At 52.5% G+C, this 18,922-nt stretch overlaps 1 protein-coding gene across 1 annotated transcript in view; it reads left to right on the top strand.

Moving 5' to 3' along the window:
- LOC111729502 (CUB and sushi domain-containing protein 1-like) overlaps window positions 1-18,922 on the top strand; it is a 920,340-nt gene that overhangs the window by 897,698 nt on the left and 3,720 nt on the right. The window contains exon 7 of the mRNA XM_023520436.1: window positions 15,230-15,342. Coding sequence (XP_023376204.1) covers window positions 15,230-15,342 — 113 coding nt within the window. The remainder of the gene's footprint in view (window positions 1-15,229; window positions 15,343-18,922) is intronic.

The raw sequence follows: 18,922 nt of genomic DNA, 5'->3' as shown, positions 1-18,922 counted from the left end.
TTAGGAAATACGTATCACAAGGCTTTGGGTTGATCAGTCAGTGATGACGGGGAAAAAAAAAAAAAACAAAGCGATTTTCCTTGCCAGGCCCTTTGACAGCTGTTCTAAGTGTGCGAGGAGGCTCTGAACACTTCCTAGGGTTTTATTCGTGGCGTGTCGAGTAAAGGAAGCCACGTACAGACCTATTTCACAGGGAGTCGTAACAGAGGGGACCCGTACCCATACTGCATGTGCTGTGGCCCCAGGTAGCTTTACGTCCCAGGCAGAGCGAGCGCACAGACGGCTCCCACGTGAGGAAGGCGGTAGCAGCGAAGCAGAGAAGTGAGCCATGCGCACCTCGGGTCACGGACACGGCCGCCGCCCATCCGAAACCAAGGCGCGGAAAGGCCACGGCGTAAACGCATGGAGGACCTTCGAAAGGCTTCTTCCCAGAGCCTTTGTGTTCACGGACCGTCTTGCAACACGCAGACAAGAGTCCTAAAAAAACGCATCCCTCTGACCCTTACTTCCAGGAATTGATCTGAAGGAAATGACGGCCATGATTCGAAATGCACTTGTCACAGATAAATCAAGTAGCCGCACCAGAGCATGGGTTAAATAAGTGACAGCTTATTTATTTAATATAACTTTATTTAGGTAAATACTCATTCGATATGATAGTACATAAAAGTCACAAATTATATGTATTCCTGTAGAAAGGGTAATGATGCTCTCTTAGAGAGAGAAATGTAGATTTTTAAATGGAACGTAAATAGGCACACCATTTTTATATTTACCTACACCTATACATGTCCATATAGAAAAGCATTTAGAATATTAGATGTGTTATTTATGAATTTATCATTATTAATACTTGCTTACCTATTATTTAATCATTAATCGTGGAATAAAAACAGTCCAGGATGCTACTTACAGCTGGATCTCTCTGGAATATTCTTTTGTGCCAGCAAATGCTTTTCAATATAATATTTAACGAATATTGTTTCCAATTTGGTACAACTTTGTTTTAAAAAAACCTTTCAACATTTCTGAAAAGTGTCATAACTAGAGTCCACGATCCAACTATATGTTATCTTGTTCCTCACGTTCAGGGAAGACGTAATTGGTTAGAGTTGTTTTCTTCAAGGGGTTTAAGCCCCACCGGCGTTTCTGTGGATGTTAATGTTCATAGAAAAATGGCAAGAAGAAAAATATAAGTATTCGTGGTTTCTCAATCAGTTTGACTCTGTAATGTAATTATTAACAAGAAAGCGCTAATAATTACACTTCCCTTGACTCTGACCATTCATATTGACTCCAAACCCCTTTCCCACTCCACTACCCCACCCCCCCCCAACCCCCTGCCCCTGCTGGTGTCTGAGCAACTTTCCCCCCACCCCAGGCATGAGGTGCGTGGCCCTGGGAAGGCCCACACTTTTCGTACCCTCCACCCACATACGACACATTCTGGGGAGCGATAAGGACTAAGCAGGCTGAACTCGGGTGAAGAAAATGTGATATATATCTCTATACATATAAAAAATGGAATATTGCACAACTGTAAAAGCCATAAAGAGAAGAAAATCCTGTCATTTGCAATGAGGTGGCATCCCCATGTGGAATTCGTTCTGCTGAGCAGCCTGGACAGACTCCCGCCTCCCTCTGCCTTGAGAGTTAAGTGGCTCACACAGGGTGTTCGACCCGCTGGCAGGAACTTAACTCAAAGGCAGAGCGCTGTCTGCAGCTCACCTGAGGAGAGAGGCCGTCTTGAAGTTCTTGCAGCGAATTCTCCCAGGGTCACCTGGCTCACCTGTTGCTGAGCTGACTCGAGCTCTGCGCCTTTCAAGAAGCGCCCAGAATTTACAAGCCTGGAGGAGGTCAGCTCAGCGGGCGAGGCAGCCGTAAACCAGGATGCGATTCATCTCTCGCCAGCCCTTGCAGCCCCGCAGACTTGCACCGATGCGCATTTGCAGAATCCAACAGGCGATGGACTCGACGTTCCACATTCACTAAACAAATATGCCTGTCATGTACTATACGCTAAATCCAAAACCATGCTCCGTGATTGTAGTGCCTCGTCCTTTATCTATAAAATGGGAGAAAAACACCTATTCCAAGGCAAATTAAAAAAAAAAAAAATACCTAGACGAATAAACGGTCAATGGCCACCTCCTCTCAGACCTGGAGATGGATGAACCTGGAGGACATCGGGGTAAGCGAAATAAGCCGACACGGAAAGACAAAAGTGAACGATCTTCTCGCGTGGGATCTAAAGCGGTCAAACTCACAGACGCAGGGAGCGGGGCAGTGAGGCTGGGGCGCGGGAAATGCGGGGTGTCGGTCCAACGGGATAAGCCTCCTGCTGCAAGATGCATGAGTTCCAGGGACGGATGTGCGGTTAAGAATACTGTTTCATATACCGTAAATCCACTAAGAGGCCAGAACTCCGAAGTTCTCCCTCACACGCAGAAATGTACCTATCTGAGATGCTGCGTGTGTTTATTGGCTTAATGCTGGTAACCGTCGCCCAGTGTATACGTATGTGAAATTATCACATTTGTGCCTGAATACATGCAGTTCTTATTTGGCCACTATGCCTCAATAAATCTGGAAAAAATAAAACGTAAAGTAAAAATTTTAAAATAAGTAAATTTAAAACACATGCATTTGAATGACTAAGCAACAACCAACTACTGAGTGTGTTCTCCTTAAAAGAACATATTTAATAACATTAGGATCCATATTTCCTGAAACCTCCATAATCTTTTTCTTAGATTAGCATTCAAGAGAACGCTTTAGTCAATAAAGTTGAGGGCAATGCTTAGGATAAGCCTTAGCATTTCTAAGACTGTGCTAATGTGTGCTATACCGACTCGGTTAATATACTAATAAGGAAATTATTAATCTTTGCTAGAATGGCAAAAAGACACTTAAGAATTCTGATCAGGCTTCCGGTTAAGACAGCAGAGTAGGTAAATGCGCTGCTCACCTCCTCTCAAGACCGCATCAAAATCACAACTACAGAACCGCCATCGTTGGAAGTCACCTGAAGTCTAGCTGAACAGAAGTCCTACACCTGGGAACACACAGAAGAGGCCTCCTCGAGACTGCTAGGAGAGGCAGAGACGTGGAACAGGCTGGTCCCACACCTGCATGTGGCGGTTGAGAATTCGGAGGGATGTCTGGGCTGTGGAGGTCTCCCCGGAGGAGCGAGGGGTCCTGGCCCCACACTGGGCTTCCAGCCCAGGGTTCCAGTGCCAGGAAGAGAAGTCTCCACACCTCTAGCTGTGAAAACCGGTGGAGAGTGTGTCTGAGTGACACGGAGGATGGCTGGAGAGCCAGATGTCTCTCTTAATGATGCTGCGGGTGGACTTACCAGTGATGGACTCACTTGTTCTGAGCACCAGCACTGGAGGCGTAGCTCGAAAGGACCCAGGGACACACGGAGAGGGACTGAGGTGTTGGGCTTCAGGGTGAGAGCTGGAGGGGCAGCTCCTTCCCAGACAGAAGCGCTGGCGGAAGCCACTGTTCCTTTGTTGAGCCCTCCCACACCTGGCATACAGCCACAGGTGACACCATACCTAACTCTCCATCGATCTGGCTAATGCTGCTAGCCCTGCCCAGGTGATTACCTGAGGCCCCGCCCCTCCCGACATGCCGGCACACCCAAGCCACCCCCAGTGGATTTTCCGTACAAACAGCCTGTCTAGGCTTATGCCGCGGGCTTTCCTAAAATCTCTCCAAGGTTCACAAACCCCAAACAAGCAGCATCTGGCCTCCACCTGCGCCGTACCTCTTCCTGAGCAGCCCCAAGCCCGGCACTAGTGAAAGCGGACTCAGTTCACACTTGGCCTCTCAAGGCACCTCTAAGCCCCAGCGTAGGTGGCGACCATATGCGGATTGCTTGGTGGCTCCTGCCAGGTGGCCCTAGGCAGGGCACAGGCTACAGCTGAACTTGGCCTGCGATGGGGTCTCCTTCTAGGAGGCCCTGGCCTGCATGCCCCGTAGCCAGTTTAGATCTGAGCCAGAACACCACCCGGGGTCACATCTGAGGATGACACGCCCAAAGGACACAATGGAAAGACACCAGAGCCCTGCTAGGCCGAATCCCGCTCTGTGGGGTCAGCCCTGCCCAACGGCTCTTCCACTGTGGTCACGGCCAGTCCTCGCAGCCCATCAGCCCAAGGACCAATCCATCCCACTGATGAGCAGACAGCAACCGAAGCGCAACCACAACAAAATATCACACGCAACCCACACAAGGGACACACCCGAAGCATCCAGCTTCGGTGACTGAGGAGTCTGTGCCCCTGGGCCTCACAGGACACCTGTCACATACGACTACTCTACTAAGACCGGGAGACATAGCAGCCGTACCTCATGCATAGAAACAGACAAGGGAGGTGGGAAAAATGGGGAGACGAAAGGAGCACGTCCCAAATGAAAGATCAGAACAAAGCTCCGGACAAAGAACTAAACAAAACGGAGGGAAGCAACATGCCAGAGGCGGAATTCAAAGCACTGGTCTTAAAGATGCTCGATGAACTTAGGGGAAGTGTGGATGAACTCAGCGAGAGCTTAAAGAGGCAGAAAATGTAAAAACGGAGATAGAAAACATAAAAAGGAACCAGTCAGAAACGAAGAACATAATACCGGAAATGAAAAATGCAGGGAATCAGCAGTAGATTAGACGAAGCAGAGGATCAAATCAGTGATTCAGAACATAAGGTACCAGAAAACCCAATTGGAGCAGTAGCAATAAAAAAGAATCCAAAAAAAAAAAATAATAACGATAGTTTAAGGGGACTCTGGGACAATAGCAAGCGTATCAACATTTGCATCCTAGGGGTACCAGAGGGAGAGAAAGAGCCAGGAATTAGAAACATATTTCAAGAAATAATGACAGAAAACTTCTCTAACCTGTGAAGGAAATAGATGTACCAGCCCAGGAAGCACAGAGAGTTCTAGACAAGATGAACCCAAAGAGGCCCACACCAAGACACGTCATTAGTAAAATGCCAAACGTTAAAGACAAAGAATGTTAAAAGAAGCAGAAGAAGAACAGTTAGTTACCTACATGGGAGCTCATAAGACTGACAGCTGATTTCTCAACAGAAACGATGCAGCCAAAAGGGACTGACAGGAAATATCTAAAGTGATGAAAAGCCAGGACCTACGAGCAAGATGACTCCACCCAGCAAAGCTGTCACGAGCTGCCACAGCCCGCGCGGACAGCTCGCTGAGTGAGGTGTCACAGCAACTGTCCTCTTTGGTCACTGATTCTCACCTGGCCAGAGCCGGAGCATGTGTCTCCACCAGGCCGTTGTTGGCTATTTTGTGTTCTGGAAGCTGACAACATCCTTCTCGGAGGCTGCCGGGTCGGTCCCGTGGCTTCTGGGCCACCAGCGTCCCTAACTCGCTGGACACTCCTTCTCGATCACCCTCGAGGACACGTTTTTCTGAGTTGCCCTTGACGTCTGCATCCCTGGGTTCCTGCTGCATCTCCCTGGTCACCCACTCCCTCCCCTGGGTATTTATGCCTCTCTCCCTGCAGGAAGTCCCCTGGGGTCACGACCCTTCGGTCTGATGGGGTGCGGCTCCTGCGTAAGCGGGCGTCTGCAGACACCACCACAGCCCTTGTCCCGTGGGCCAGTCGGTAGCTCGGTCCTGACTCCTGTGTTCGTTGCTGGGGCCACAACAAGGACACACAGACCGAGAGGCCTAACGGCAGAAACATGTCGTCTCACAGTTCCGGACACGAACGTCTGAGATCAGAGAGTCATTAGAAATGTCTCCTTCATGGGCTGGGAGAAGCGTCCGTCCCAGGCCTCTCCCTGCGTGTGCAGACGGCCATTTCTCCCGTGTCCTCACACGGCTGTCCCTCCGTGCATGTCTGTGTCATGTCTTCTTCTTATGAGGACACCGGTCATGGGGTATCAGGGCCACCTCTTCAAAGATTTTATCACCAAGTACGGCCACATTCTGAGGTGCTTGTATTTAGAATGTCAACGTGAGGATTTCGTGGGCCACAATTCAGCCCATCATATGCCTCAGCTGGATCGACGATGAACTCTGTGAAACCAAAGACACGTTCAGCTTCGCATTCCTGGTGTGTCACACAACATCTGGGACATAGGACGTAATCAACACGTATGACAAATTAATGAGGTAATAGTCTCCTCACCAATGCGAAATGGAAAAATGTTAACATGCTGGGAAAAGTTTTAACATACATACAAACATATCTGTGTGTGTGTGTGTGTGTGTGCGCACGTGTGCGTGTGGACAAGGGCAGCAAGCAGTCACCCTCGTCTGAATCACCTGCAGCAGGGGGTTGGTGGCAGGGAGTACGAGATGGAACCTGCCCGGGAGCAGGACTTGGAAGAGCATGCTCGAGAGGCACCCACAGTGTCCGGTCCACGTAGCGCATGTGACTATTCACACAGATGAGGCTGGAGGGTCAGGTGAGTTGAGTACATTCCTGTGGCCACCCAACGGGGAGTGGGGCGTGACTGGATTTGAATCCAGGTCAGCTGACTCCAAAGGCTGTAAGCTTGATGGCTGTAGGACCCCAGAGACGTGGACATGGGGGCGGGAAGCGGCTTCCGTGAGGCCCGCTCCGCCCGGAGCCCTGAGTGTGGAGGGAGCTGGCTTTCTATGACGGCATGTGTGACGTAAGTCAACCCGGCGATCACGCCAGCCGCAGCCCAAAGCCAAGGGTGACATGTCCCCGCGTGAGGTTTAACGAGGCCTACAGTGCTGGGCAGCGGTGTACGTGTGCCGCGGATGTGATGATCTATCTCGGTGCCAAGGCTGTGCAGCCCGGGTCCCGCGTGACAACGTCGGCCAGGCTCGCCCTGCCCCAGGCGTGTGAGATTCTGACCCACTGGCCGCATACCGTATATGTCATATGGCAAGTGACGTAAGAGGGTCACTTGAAAAAATATCAACTCATTCCAGACTCTTGACTTGGGCTAAAACGAGACTCGCCTCACCCCAAGACTGAGGGGAAAATATTATTCGCAGTGTCTTAAAGAATACGTATTTCTAAAAAAAAATTGTCAAAGAGGAAACGGTCAGTGACCCAGAAATCCAATGCCATTTTGCAAGCTTTTTATCATTTGTCTTAGAGCATTGACTGTGCATGTGTTTATTATAGAGATCTGTTTGTAGATAGTCTTTTTTCAATAATCAACAAACAATATCGATACTCACCCATGCCTAGCGCGGCCTATCAACTGTTTTTGAAAGTCCAAGTGAAACAGGAAGCAAAGGACGTTTTGTCCCTGTCGGCAGAGCTCAGATGCGTCTTCACTGGCAGCCGGAATCCGCCTGGCGGAGGGCAGATGGAGCAGAGGGTAAGACGCAGGCTTCAGGTGACTTACGTCCGGCCTGGCTCATTGCAGCTCAGATCCTTAATACCAGACGCGACGCGGTGGACACGCGAAGCCGGCCGTTTCCACGCCGAACGGCCGTGCAGGGATTCCCCGGTCGAAAGCTCTTCTGTGGTGGCCTCGCTCCGCGGTGGCCCAGGTGGACGAGAGGCCGGAGGGCTTTCCGCCGAGGCGCGGCCTCTGAAGTGTCTCATCCGATTAAGCGTCTGTCTGAGTCATTCCCCGGCTTCGTTCCGACATTGGCCCTCATTCTCTGAGGTTAGTCCTCAAGCGTTGGTCACATTCTCTCCCAAGTGACCCTCTCTGTGGACGGTTGGCTTCGTCCCAGTGCCTGCATCGCTGAAGTCCTGGACGTTTATGACCCACTCCCGATCACTGTTGTCGGTGCCAGGCACCTCTGCCTCGTCTCCAGAAGGTTCTGTCCTCCTTCAGCTCCTTCCTTGACACAGACAACGTCCTTACTCTCATAAGTGAGTCCTGTGTCCCGGTCCGGGCTCCAAGGACGCCAGGTCTGACCCAAGTGGCGTTTGCACTCGGCGGGTCATAATGCGGGCGAAAGCGATGAGTGGCTCCCTCTCAATGACCTTCACGCTGCCTCGTCTGGGTGTCCGCTGCCGTCTCAGTAGCTTATGTCATGAACACAAATGAAAACAGCAACGATTTAAAACGGAGTTACTGAGACAGGTGTACGCTCAGTGCTGCGGGGGTTAGAGACGTCGCTAAGAAGCCAGCTGCGCCCTCAGTGCGCTCACAGTTCGGCGGGGGACGCAGCTGGACCACAGCCACCAGTGGTGTGAGCCGGGCCGTGGTTGCCATGGAGACACATGCGCACGCGCGAAGGGTCGTGAGGTGCGGGTGGCGAATTCCACTAAATACGACGAGGAGGATTTTCGGAGGCGGTATCTTTGGCAAAAGTTTTGAAATGTGGGGAGGATTTGAGCAGGCGACGTGAGCCGAGGGCTGTGGACGGAGGGGCACAGGGACGCGAGGGCCCAGCGGCGTGGCGCGCGGGGAGTCGCAAGGCGCCGTGGTCATCCAGGAGGGCGACACCCGGGCGCCCGGGGCGGGCACCGGGAGACGCGCGGGAGGAACGCAGAGTCGTCCCGTGAGGCGACTTCGAGCCCAGGCGGGGAACGCGGCCTCTTCCTCGGTGGTTTAGAGCCCCGAGGTGCTTGCGGAAAGGGCGGGGGCTGTCACGTGGCGCAGATGTCCCCACGGCTGTGCCCCCCGGTGACCACGCCCTCGCTCCGCCGCCCTGTCTGCCGGCCTGGTCCCCAGCCGACAAGTCTCGGCTCAGACATCGCATCTCGCGAGGGGTCTCCCCCCCTCCCCAAGCAGTCGAACCCCGGTACTGTGAGCTGAGTGGCCGTCACCCACGTGTCTTTATCTCCCGGGCCTGGGGCGGAGCCGCGCACTAGGTTGTCTGGAAATGTCTGCTGAGCGAGCTCTGTTTCCGGCAGTGTGTGTCAGACCTCCGCAGAGCGGGTCCGAGAGACGCTCACGGACGACTAGGGGACCTTCACCGCAGCACCGGTGGCGGGCAGAGGGTCCGGCGGGGACACAGGCCCAGCTCAGTCAGAAGAAAGGAGAGGCCGGGCCGGCACTGCAGGGTTCAGGCCACAGCGGAGCGATGGAGCGCGGGACTGTGTCCCCGGCGCCCAGGCGTCGTGGGGTGTGGGAGCCGCACCCCGGCCTTGGACCCGCTGCCGGCCAGGATGGCACTGCCGGGGCCGGCTGCCTCCAGGAAGCCAAGGGCACAGTGTGGCCAGTGTGCGTGTGGGCAGGGAGCTGAGGGCGTGTCTGGGCAGACGGGTCATGAGCTTTGATTTCCTCAGGAAATCAAAGGAGAGGGGACAGATGTGCAGTTGGGCGCGGGGCAGGCCACTCCCGCACCCACGCACAGCAGGTTCGGAGCGGGGCCGGTGCCGTGTGGGGCAGGGCGGGGAGACCTTCGTCCCCCGGGCAGGAACCACGGTGCTTTCCGAGCTCCCCGTCTCTACTCAGCGCAGCTCTGAGGCTCTAGGAGTGTAATTCACCCCGTAGAGACACCGGCCACAAACACACTGCAGCCTGGCTTCACAGGGTGACTGACAGCTTTCATGGAGCGTGCGGCATGGGCCTGGGCCTGGGTGGGGCCGCGAGGGCTGCCCCCCATGCTGTTCTGTCCCCTGCTGTGTGTCGAGCTTATGAGTACTGTATGCCCAGCACCTTGCCAAGTGCTGGCGGCCAGTGGTGACAGGGCGTCAGTGCCCCAGGAGAGATGGCCCCTCAGTGAACCATCACACAGGCAATCAGGTCACCCTTTTTGTGAGGTGTCTGCACTGCAGGGGCCAGGAGCTGGGAGCCTCATCTCTGTGGTCAAGTCAGGCCCTCTGAGACCGAGTGCCACGGTCTGAGACCAACTGGACGACTGAGGACTGTCAGAGCAGGGTGGTCGGTGGGGGAGCAGACCCCAGCCGGAAGAGCAGCGAGCCAGCATCCTGCCCAGGAATGAGCGTGGGGTTCCCAGCGGGCGAGCGGGGTGCAGCTCTGCCTGCAGGTGCAGAGACCATGTGGGGGCACAGACCGCGGCGGGCGGACGCAGGGTGGGAGGTGAGGCACAGCCCTGGAGGGGGGACCGGGCTCACGGGACTGGAAGTCACTTTTGCGAAAAGCTCAGCTATCCCAGGGCACAGAGAGGTGACGCCGTAGAGGTGACACTCCCCGTCAGAGTGCATCTTACCGGGGGGCGGGGCGGAGCCCGCACGTGCTTGTGACAGCATCTGCCAAAGTGCCGGTTGAGGGGGGAAGAGGGGAAAACGTGCTGTGCAGGAGAGAGGACCCGAGAGGCCCCTCTCCACGACGCCGCCAGCGTGACGGGGGCCGGTGCGACGCGTTAATTCCGAAGACAGGAAGAGCTGGGATGCGTCTTCTGTGAGATGCTTTTCCGTCCACCATGGGTGGTTCGCAGTCTGTGTTTCGTTGCTTTTTCCTGAGGGTATATGTGTGTGTGTGAAACTTTCAGAATAAATTTCCAGAAATATTTGTATACAAATGTGGAACAATAGTATGTGCGTATATGCACGTGTGTTACATTTCTATAACTTTCGTTTTTCGTCTTCTTCCTAGGGAAAGGCTACCTCTTATTTCCATTGTTATTTTCTTCAGTGTCCAAAATAAGACTCAGAACAGCAGCCTTAGGAACTCGACATATGTCCACGAGACAGTAGATTTCACTAGTAATGCAAAGAAGAACCGATTAGACATATGACATTTCAGAAACACTTTGTTTGATCAGATAATTCTATTTCATTTTGAGAAAACAGAGGTAAATTAAACAGCACTTCGAATCATGTTAATTGCGTGTCCGTGAGAGCACAGGAAAAAAATAATACATTTCTAAACGGCTTTCTCCCCAAACTGACCATCGATCTCTTCGAGGCAATAGGTTTATTACATGCTGCAGTCTCCTTGGGGAGGCGGGGGAATTCGCCGCCTGTGTCGGGGGCATGAACGCGTTCCCGCTTCTTAGTCACCGTAAAGAGGTTTAACTACGAGCACACCCAACGATGTTGATGATTTCCTGGAGAAATAGGAAATCTGGCTTAACGTCCAAGAAATTCAGACAGAACTCTCACAAAACGCCAGCGTTTCCAAATGCATTTTGGAAAACTATCTTGCTGAGTCAACTCTACATTCTTCCAGTTATGTAAGTAAAATGAATGGGGTGTAATATTCGAGAAGAATGTGCTCGACCCCCTGATATCACATAGGAAAAGCGAGGGTGACGGAGGTTAAGGGAAGGAAGAAGCTACGAGTATCATAGAGATAGAATCGTAACATTCATGGTAAAGCTATTTGGAGAGAGTGGAACAGCCTGGCCCGTTCCGTTTTGGCTCAAAGAGGGGCCGCCTGACTTAACATCCCGCGAGTGCCACATCCATCTTTGCCGCTGGCGGAGGCAAAGTCTTGAACCTTTTAAAAGAAACGAGTTTGCCAATGGATTAACTTGCTTAATTTGGCATACTTGGAAACACAAACAAACAAACAAACAAACAAACAAGAAGTACGCATTCCTTTAGCCGTCTCTGCAGGGACTGCTCAGGATTCTCGCTGTCCCACTTCACGGGTTCCCTGCCCTAGTTTGCGATGCTCCGGAGATGGACCGCAGCCAGGGCCGGCTCCGGAACAGCCTCTCAGCCAGTCACGTGGAGACGTTCTTTCTCCTCCCATCCTCCTTTTCATCTAAGTCCAAATGTCTTTGATTCGCCTGATTTCACCAGGGCATTGTCCTTTGTTCCTATATGTTTAGGATAAAAAAGAAAAGAGTCCGTGTATCACGAACTCATGGACACAGACACCTGTTTCCCTGACATCACGTCCTCTTTTCCCTTTAAAATGTCCCTGCCTCGTATCTTAGCTCAGTATTCATGCGAATTCTCCGTTATTGCCCCGCAATCTACCTCTCATTTACAAAACTATTTTCGAAAACCAAGTGCAGCAGACTTCGCAGCAATACAGCTAAGATCTGGAGGGGACTTCGGAAGGCCTCGCTCCAGCAGCGATGGGTGTCCAGTCCCCGGTGATCATAGACAGGGTTCCAACCGCTCTGGCTTGCTATGGCTGTTGGCACGTTCTGCTGCACGTTCCCGCTTCCTGGGCTGTTCTATTATGAAGTAGGATGTACATATGTTGCATTTATTCGTCATTGCCAGCACAACAAATTAACACAAACCCGATGGCTTAAACCAGCACGAATTTATTACCTCGGTGTCCTGCAGGTTGTCCATCTTACGTAGGTTTTGCCGGAATAAAATCCACGTGTCGACGGGTCTGTTTCCTCCCGGAGGCTCTAGGAGAACTGAATGCATTTCATGGCCTTTTCCGGCTTCCAGAGGCACCTGGCCCCTGGCTCGCGGCCCCTCCCCCTCCTCCGAGGTCGGCGAGCACGGTGGGGGGGTCTCGCATGGGTCCCCCCGACCTTCATCCGCAGCTTCTCGTTCTCCCTCGGGCTCTCTTCCGCTTCTGTCTTCCACTTTTGGGGATCTTTTTGATTCCATTGGGCCACCTGATAATTCGGGATAATCGCTCCATCTCATGGTCTGTAACTTTGTCACACCTTCAAAGTGCCCTTTTGCCACACGAGGTGACACGGTCACAGGTTCTGGGATTTGGATGGGCGCACTTTCGGGAGGCATTACCAGAGAGGTGCCCAGGTGAATTCTGTAACTCTAAATCTCAACTGAACCATCCGGGGTCTTAGTGAATCCACAACATAACCGCTGGTTTGTGTGCTAATCAATTTTTTAGAATTAGTTTGTAATGAATGAATAATTGATTGTATAATATAATCTTTCTGCTGAATGACAGCTCAGAGGTCAGCCCCAACCCTATGGAAGGTGACAGAAAAACTCACAATTCTAAGGACAGATCTTCTTTAGAACAACCACCTCACCTGACACCCCCGAAGGAGAGGACATGGACATTTGTCTAATTCTCTCAGCCAAATCGAGAAACCTATGCACAGCCCGCTCTGGAGTGTGACACATTTGCAGGGCTTGGCTCTAACCACGGAAAGTGTAACTGTTGCAAATCCTCGCCTTTGATTCTGTGTGGGAGGAGCCTGTACAGGAGTTACCCGCTTTCGAAACTTTTTGAAACGTTGGTTATGAAAGGTAGCTGGATGTACATCATCTCACCATCTTCCCGCCCAGCATTTTTACAAATCGCCTCGTATGCACTAAAGCAGGTCCAGCGAACAATGGGCACAGGCTATTGTTCTAATCTGACCCATTAGTTAAGAATAGTTTTTTATCTTATTAAGTGGCTGAAAAAAAAAAACATTAAGAGTGTAATATATTTTTTTTAACCCAGAAAAAATAAATGAACTACAAATGTCAATGCCCATTAACAAAGTGTCACGGGGCCCCAACCACCCGATCTCGTGGCTGCATTTACATAAGGACACAGCTGGACAGTTGAAACAGAGACCGTATGACTCACACCCCCTCAAACGTCCCTATGTGGCCCACTGCAGGGGAGCGTGTTGACTCAATCCAAACGGGCGTTTGGAAAAGCGGGTGTTTTGAAAGGCAGGCGTTTGGAAAGCGTGGGGTGAGGAGGGTAATTGTGGGGGACGCTAGTGTTGAAACAGCCGAAACACATTTCCGCCTTGATGTTGGGACGGGAACCGCTCTGAGAATCTACTTCAGAACAAATAATTATCTTTAAGACAACAAAGAACAAACATGGATTTCGGTTATAAAAATTTCAGTAAATAGAATGTATTTGAGCTGAGTAGGCTGCGGGGGGCTGAATGCAGATCTTACTTCTCTCCTGGCCATGGCCAGTATGAGGCAAAGAGGTAGGTGACCTATTTCTAACAGAATTTGTAACATAATCTCACCAGGAAAACGGGGCAGGGGCAGGGAGCCCTCAAATGAAATACCAGAGTGACAAAATGTCGCCTGGAACCCGCCATGCCCGACCCCAGCGGTCACACTGCACAAATCCAGCAGGCAGGCGGGTCCCAGACGTGTGCTTCCCCTCACCAAGGATCATTCCAAACGGTGACAGAAACACTGTTGCCATTGGTCACAGTCAGGCTTTGGCTTTGGACTTTTAAAGGATACTGTCCGTTTCTGCACCGAAAATTGAAGCTGAACACCCTGACATCGGAAAGCGTGGTGACATATTCCATCCAATGCTGCTTTTCCTCCAGGTAGAGGGGGGAGCAGGGGGACCCTGTATGTGGAACCCTACTTCCTGCTTGACCAGAAGCGGCGGTGCCCGCGGGCTGGCCCACACAGGCCGCCGCGGGGTCCAGCTGCCAGCCAGGTGGCTAAATCCGTGCAGGCCATCTACACTAACGAGCATCACTGAAATGGGGGTCGCCCGCTGAGACGCAGAGCAGCGGCACGGTGCGTAGCCGCATGTTACGTAGCGTGAGAAACGCGCTGTGGGTCAGTCGCAGGCGCATCTGCGAAGCCACCTCCGCACCTCGATGCAGCTGTTTTCAAGTCTGGAAAACCGAGGTTCGGAAAAGGCGGCCCAGCCACATTGCGCCTCAGCCGGCACGAGGCGAGCCAGGGCCTCACCGCCCGAGCCCATGATGCTTACGCCAGTGGCCGAGACCGAAAGGGCTGCCTGACAGGGCACTGGCTCCTCGTAGTGACACACGGTTTGTCAAGAGTAAGGGGCGAAGTACCTGCTTTCGTCTGACAACTAAACTACACATTATAATGTGGACTAGATCTTTTAATCAGAGACTGCGTCTGATGTTTAAAGATTTCATTGTGTTTAATATACTCCTTTGCTCAAACACGGTTTTATTCCATTTCGAATGTCTCCGTCAGCCCTTGTCGCCCCTCTGATGAGCGCTCCCCACCCACCCCTCAGTAGGAGAAGCCCTGGCTGTGAATTCTGCAGCCAGAGCACTGGACACACGGCGTGCCGTCGAGCATGACAGACAGTTTATTTGAGTCTGCTTCCAGCGAAACAGAATCGAGTGTTCAAATCCTGAATGGCAGACTTTTATCATTTGCCTTTCTTTTCCGTTTATAGTTCGTTATGATCGCGGTCCTGATGAAAAAAAAAATCAAAAGAATATCTTCTCATTTGTGTATCATTAATGAAGAAGAGTCAAAATGTAAGATATTGTGAAAGCTATCATTCCATGGAGAATACATATAGCATTTGTTTGTGGGCAAAGATAAAATTATCTGAACCGTTTCAAGGTTTCGAGGCAGCTAATAAAGGGCATCTGTTTTAAGCATCTCAAAATAAAGATCGTCCACGGTCAGTCTTAAAAGTGGGTTTCAGATAAGACATTTGCTCTGTCGGTTCACAAGGGGGATGTCTTTCTCTCTCTTCTCCAGGCTGACTGGCATGAACCTCCCCTCTCCCGTCATCAGCAGCAAGAACTGGCTGCGGCTCCATTTCACGTCGGACAGTAACCATCGACGCAAAGGATTTAACGCTCAGTTTCAAGGTAAGAACGTTCCATTTTTATAAGGAAAAAAAAAAATAGCAGAAGATCTGTTCTTTCCAACCCTGATACTTCATGATTCTCTTGCCAAGGACAAAAGCAGAAACATATGCTTGGAATTACTTTCTCTCTCTTACGTGAACAGTTAACGTTAGAAATTCTATAGGTAATGACTGATAACTTACTAATTATGTTTTTATTGTGGTATGCAGTAGATTTTCTTGTTTTGCTGGAATTATTGCTAAATTTTAATCAATAAATATTGATTAGCATTCATTTTAAATTCTATACACCTGACTAGTAAAGATCCCAGTGGTCTGGATGTTTTCTTTACCCGGTAGTATGTAAGGGTTGATTCTCAAACTTCCTCTTTGTGTCTGATTTCTAGTGATTATAGCTGGATAGTGTTGTATCATTCTCTATATGTTTCTAATAATCAATAATCCTTCTCAGTACCATGAAAAGAACTCAATCTATTAAGAGGTCCCTCGAAAACAGTTCCACTCGCATTTGCAAATAAAAGATGCCATGACTGTGTCAGAAGGTGAGAGGCCTTCCCATGCAGACTGCTCGCGTGTCCCCCAAAACATGGCCGTAAGGAAGTTCAGTGGAGGCAGTGTTTCCTGACACGCGTGCATGCGAGCCAGGGCCCCAAAGTACGCACCTGCCCCACGCTCCAGACACTGCCAGGTAAGGACAGTCCGTAAACAACTCCCACGAAAGGCAGAGCACAAACAGAACTCGTGCTAGCTACCCAAGGATTTTCTAAGAATCTTCCGACAATTCAGTGTGAATCACTAATCAATATTTAGATGCCTCTCGACTAACAAGATAGCTAGGAAGGTGAATCTATAGAGTTGTTTCTAAACTGTCGATTCATCTCCTCCAAGGTGCTGATGAATTGCTTGGCACCCAACTACAGACAAATCTCTAGGTATGATGTCTCAAACCTGATCAGTGTATTTGGCATCCGTACCAGCGAGGGTGCCAAAAGTAAACAATAGAACATCAGATTCGAAAATATTCAGAATCGGTAGAAACTTACTGGTTGGCGGAAAGTTGCAAGAGCTTAGACACGTCAGCCATTGACTTTAAAAGTATGTAACTAAGAGGAGGAAAAGGTGCACATAAGTTTACAGAGAGACAAAGGTGCACATGTGAGGGGCGGGCTCGCGGAGCTGAACAGTAGTGGATGAGAAAAGCTCTCAGGCTGACTCTGAAGCTCAAGCCCAAGGCCACGCGGCGAGAGGGGCCGCAGATTTTCCATCGGCACGTTGGCCTCGTTGCATCGGAGGCAGCGTGGCCAAGACCTCGTGTTAGCAGGCGGTATTCGAGGTCAGTACTGTCTCTCTTTCGAAAAGAAAACCGCCCACATGGAGAGGAAGTCAGACGTTGACGAGAAATATTTGAAGGAGGGCCTGAGACGCGTAGAAGGAGCATGGTAAACGCCGGGCAGGAAAGCATTACGTTTCTTTTTCTGGCTCCGGAGGGCAGAACTGTCACCAGTGAATGGAAGGGACCAGCTGTCCCTCCTGCTGATTCTGGACCAGGCCTGAGGAACAGGCCTGAGGGCAGCAGAGGGCAGGAGACGAGCCATAGCTGCGGTGACACCACCGCTCAGAGTCCCTACCAACCGTCCCACTGACCATGGCATAAACGTAGACTCTCCCAGGTCAGAAACGCATGCCACGTCCCCCAAACACAGACTCCGGCGGCTCTGGGGACCCGTCTGGCCGTGTGCCCACTATAGACCTTGTGCCGAGCTGGAGCAGAGGCCCCGTGCGTGTTCCAGGCTGCTGAGTCTCGGCTCCGGCCTTGACATTAAGAGCTTGTTATGAGCCAGCATCCCTTCTGCCCTGTGAGCCTTTCTGCCCTACGCCATCGAATACCAATAACAGCAACCGCCTCCCTAACCATGTGAGCCCCCAAGAAAAGCGAGCATTGTGGCGAGTGCCTGGGGAGCTGCTCTGAAGGGCGAGAGCACCCCAGTCCCCCACAGGCCGCCTCCCCCAGGCCGACGACCGTCCTGTGCCCAGGTCGTGGATCCGATGCGGCCGATGCTCAGAACGTTCAGACGGGAAAGGCTCAGACGCGGGCGGACCGCACTCTATGCCGCGGGCCGGAGTCCGGATGGCGGCTTTGGAAGAGGCTTGAAGCCAAACTTCGCGTTCTCTGGAACCCGAGACTCACTCTGGGTTTGGACGCGACAGACGTGCAGGACAGACATGTCCGGGGAACGTCCGCAGAAGCCTCATCGCAACTGCCAAGCGTCGGGAAGGACCTAAATGTCCGTCCTCAGTAGGACATGCAAAGAAATTCTGTGCGTAGACGATGGAACGCTGAAGGAAAATGGACAAGGACAGCCCGTTTCTGCATGTCACCACGCGAGCGGACATCGCCCACGCGGCCGTCAGGAACCGCGGTCGGCACGAAGGCGCGCGCCCCGGGTGGCCCACGGAGGTGACATCGGGGGCTGCACAACCACCGACCCCCGTGGCGTGCGCCCCTGAGCCACGGCGCTTTACTCGGCGTGTGCGCTTCCATTTAGAAAGCGTTTTATGAAACCGGCAGAGGCATCGCCGCCCCCCGGAATGGCGAATGCGTTTGAGCGTCCTCGCCAGCAGGACCAGACGGAAACACATAGACGCCGCTCACGGTCACCGGAGATGCCACTCGGTGTCACCACGGCGAATGCGTTTGAGCGTCCTCGCCAACAGGACCAGATGGAAACACGTAGACGCCGCTCACGGTCGCCAGAGGTGCCACTCGGTGTCGCCACGCCGCGGAACGTCAGTCAGAAGGAGAAGGAGCCTCGCCCCGCACGTGAGGACAGGCAGTGGCGGCCACGCGGCCCCGGCACACGGCTCTTCGGTGGCAGAACCGTGGTGGCTTCGCGGTTCGCCCTCCACTCGACATCGCCCTCCCGGGCCGTCCGGAAACCAGATGCCGGGCAGGACAGTGAGGCGAAGCTTGGCGACCCGGCTCAGTAGGCAGTGGTCTGATTGTCACCGGCGTCCTCTCGAGAACACCCAGGGGACTGTGCTTCTCAGCACATTCATCGCACCCCAGTGGCATGCCCTCCGCTCCCTGTAACTTCTCATTTTATGTCCGTGACAAGGAGGGGACCCTGCGCTCTTGGAGTGGCCATCCAGAGGGGGAGCGGGAAGTCAGAGTCGAGGGGACAGTCGCTCCGGCGGGAAGCCCTGGAGGGCACAGAGAACGGCCTTCTGAGGCAGCACCTTCGAGCTGCGTCCGAACGCTCACGGGGTCACGACACAGAGCGAGGTAGGCAGGGACAAGGGCACGCGCCAGTCCCTGAGGGAGGGTCCCTGGGTGCTGGGCGAGCCGGAGGGGCGCATCGGGGACAGGAGACTGGATTTGTTTTGGGCTCAGAGTGACTTCCTCCTTGGCGTCCGTGGGGCCGGTGCGCTGAGGGGGCCCTGCAGCCCACCCTTCTCCCCTCGAGGAGCTGGGACTCCTCTCGGAACGGAGCAGGTGATCGCTGCGGCTCTCCCTCCCTCCTTCTAGCCTTGGTCACTGGCCACCCTGAGATAGAGAACGTGTCACGGTGCCGGCAAGCAGT

This window comes from Pteropus vampyrus, unplaced genomic scaffold, assembly GCF_000151845.1.
Source record: "Pteropus vampyrus isolate Shadow unplaced genomic scaffold, Pvam_2.0 Scaffold264, whole genome shotgun sequence".
Lineage (NCBI taxonomy): Eukaryota > Metazoa > Chordata > Mammalia > Chiroptera > Pteropodidae > Pteropus > Pteropus vampyrus.
This window is presented reverse-complemented; position numbering and strand designations above follow the sequence as displayed.